The sequence below is a fragment of the Perkinsus marinus genome (assembly GCF_000006405.1).
Source record: "Perkinsus marinus ATCC 50983 genomic scaffold scf_1104296967092, whole genome shotgun sequence".
NCBI lineage: Eukaryota > Perkinsozoa > Perkinsida > Perkinsidae > Perkinsus > Perkinsus marinus.
Genome location: NW_003203671.1, coordinates 1 through 968, shown reverse-complemented (window position 1 = coordinate 968; position 968 = coordinate 1). Strand labels below are relative to the sequence as shown.

General features: G+C 51.3%; 1 protein-coding gene across 1 annotated transcript; it reads right to left on the bottom strand.

Annotated features, from left to right (window-relative positions):
- Positions 1-15: 15 nt before the first annotated feature.
- On the bottom strand, positions 16-912 carry Pmar_PMAR004337 (liver stage antigen-3, putative; the record flags this gene model as incomplete). The annotated part of the gene is made up of 1 exon (XM_002768831.1): positions 16-912. A coding segment is annotated over one exon (897 nt), but the record flags the coding sequence as incomplete, so codon positions are not given.
- Between the last annotated feature and the right edge of the window lie 56 nt (positions 913-968).

Here is a 968-nt window from a genome sequence, read left to right as displayed (position 1 = left end):
CTCAGTGGTGATAACAGGCGTATTATCAGTAGTCACAGTAGCAGCAGCCGCCTCCTCAGTGGTGATAACAGGCGTATTATCAGTAGTCACAGTAGCAGCAGCCGCCTCCTCAGTGGTGATAACAGGCGTATTATCAGTAGTCATAGTAGCAGCAGCCGCCTCTTCAGTGGTGATAACAGGCGTATTATCAGTAGTCACAGTAGCAGCCGCCTCCTCAGTGGTGATAACAGGCGTATTATCAGTAGTCACAGTAGCAGCAGCCGCCTCCTCAGTGGTGATAACAGGCATATTATCAGTAGTCACAGTAGCAGCCGCCTCCTCAGTGGTGATAACAGGCGTATTATCAGTAGTCACAGTAGCAGCCGCCTCCTCAGTGGTGATAACAGGCGTATTATCAGTAGTCACAGTAGCAGCAGGCGCCTCCTCAGTGGTGATAACAGGCGTATTATCAGTAGTCACAGTAGCAGCAGCCGCCTCCTCAGTGGTGATAACAGGCGTATTATCAGTAGTCACAGTAGCAGCAGCCGCCTCCTCAGTGGTGATAACAGGCGTATTATCAGTAGTCACAGTAGCAGCAGCCGCCTCCTCAGTGGTGATAACAGGCGTATTATCAGTAGTCACAGTAGCAGCAGCCGCCTCCTCAGTGGTGATAACAGGCGTATTATCAGTAGTCACAGTAGCAGCAGCCGCCTCCTCAGTGGTGATAACAGGCGTATTGTCAGTAGTCACAGTAGCAGCAGCCGCCTCCTCAGTGGTGATAACAGGCGTATTATCAGTAGTCACAGTAGCAGCAGCCGCCTCCTCAGTGGTGATAACAGGCGTATTATCAGTAGTCACAGTAGCAGCAGCCGCCTCCTCAGTGGTGATAACAGGCGTATTATCAGTAGTCACAGTAGCAGCCGCTTCCTCCTCCTCAGTAGTGATAACAGGCGTATTATCAGTAGTCACAGTAGCAGCAGCCGCCTCCT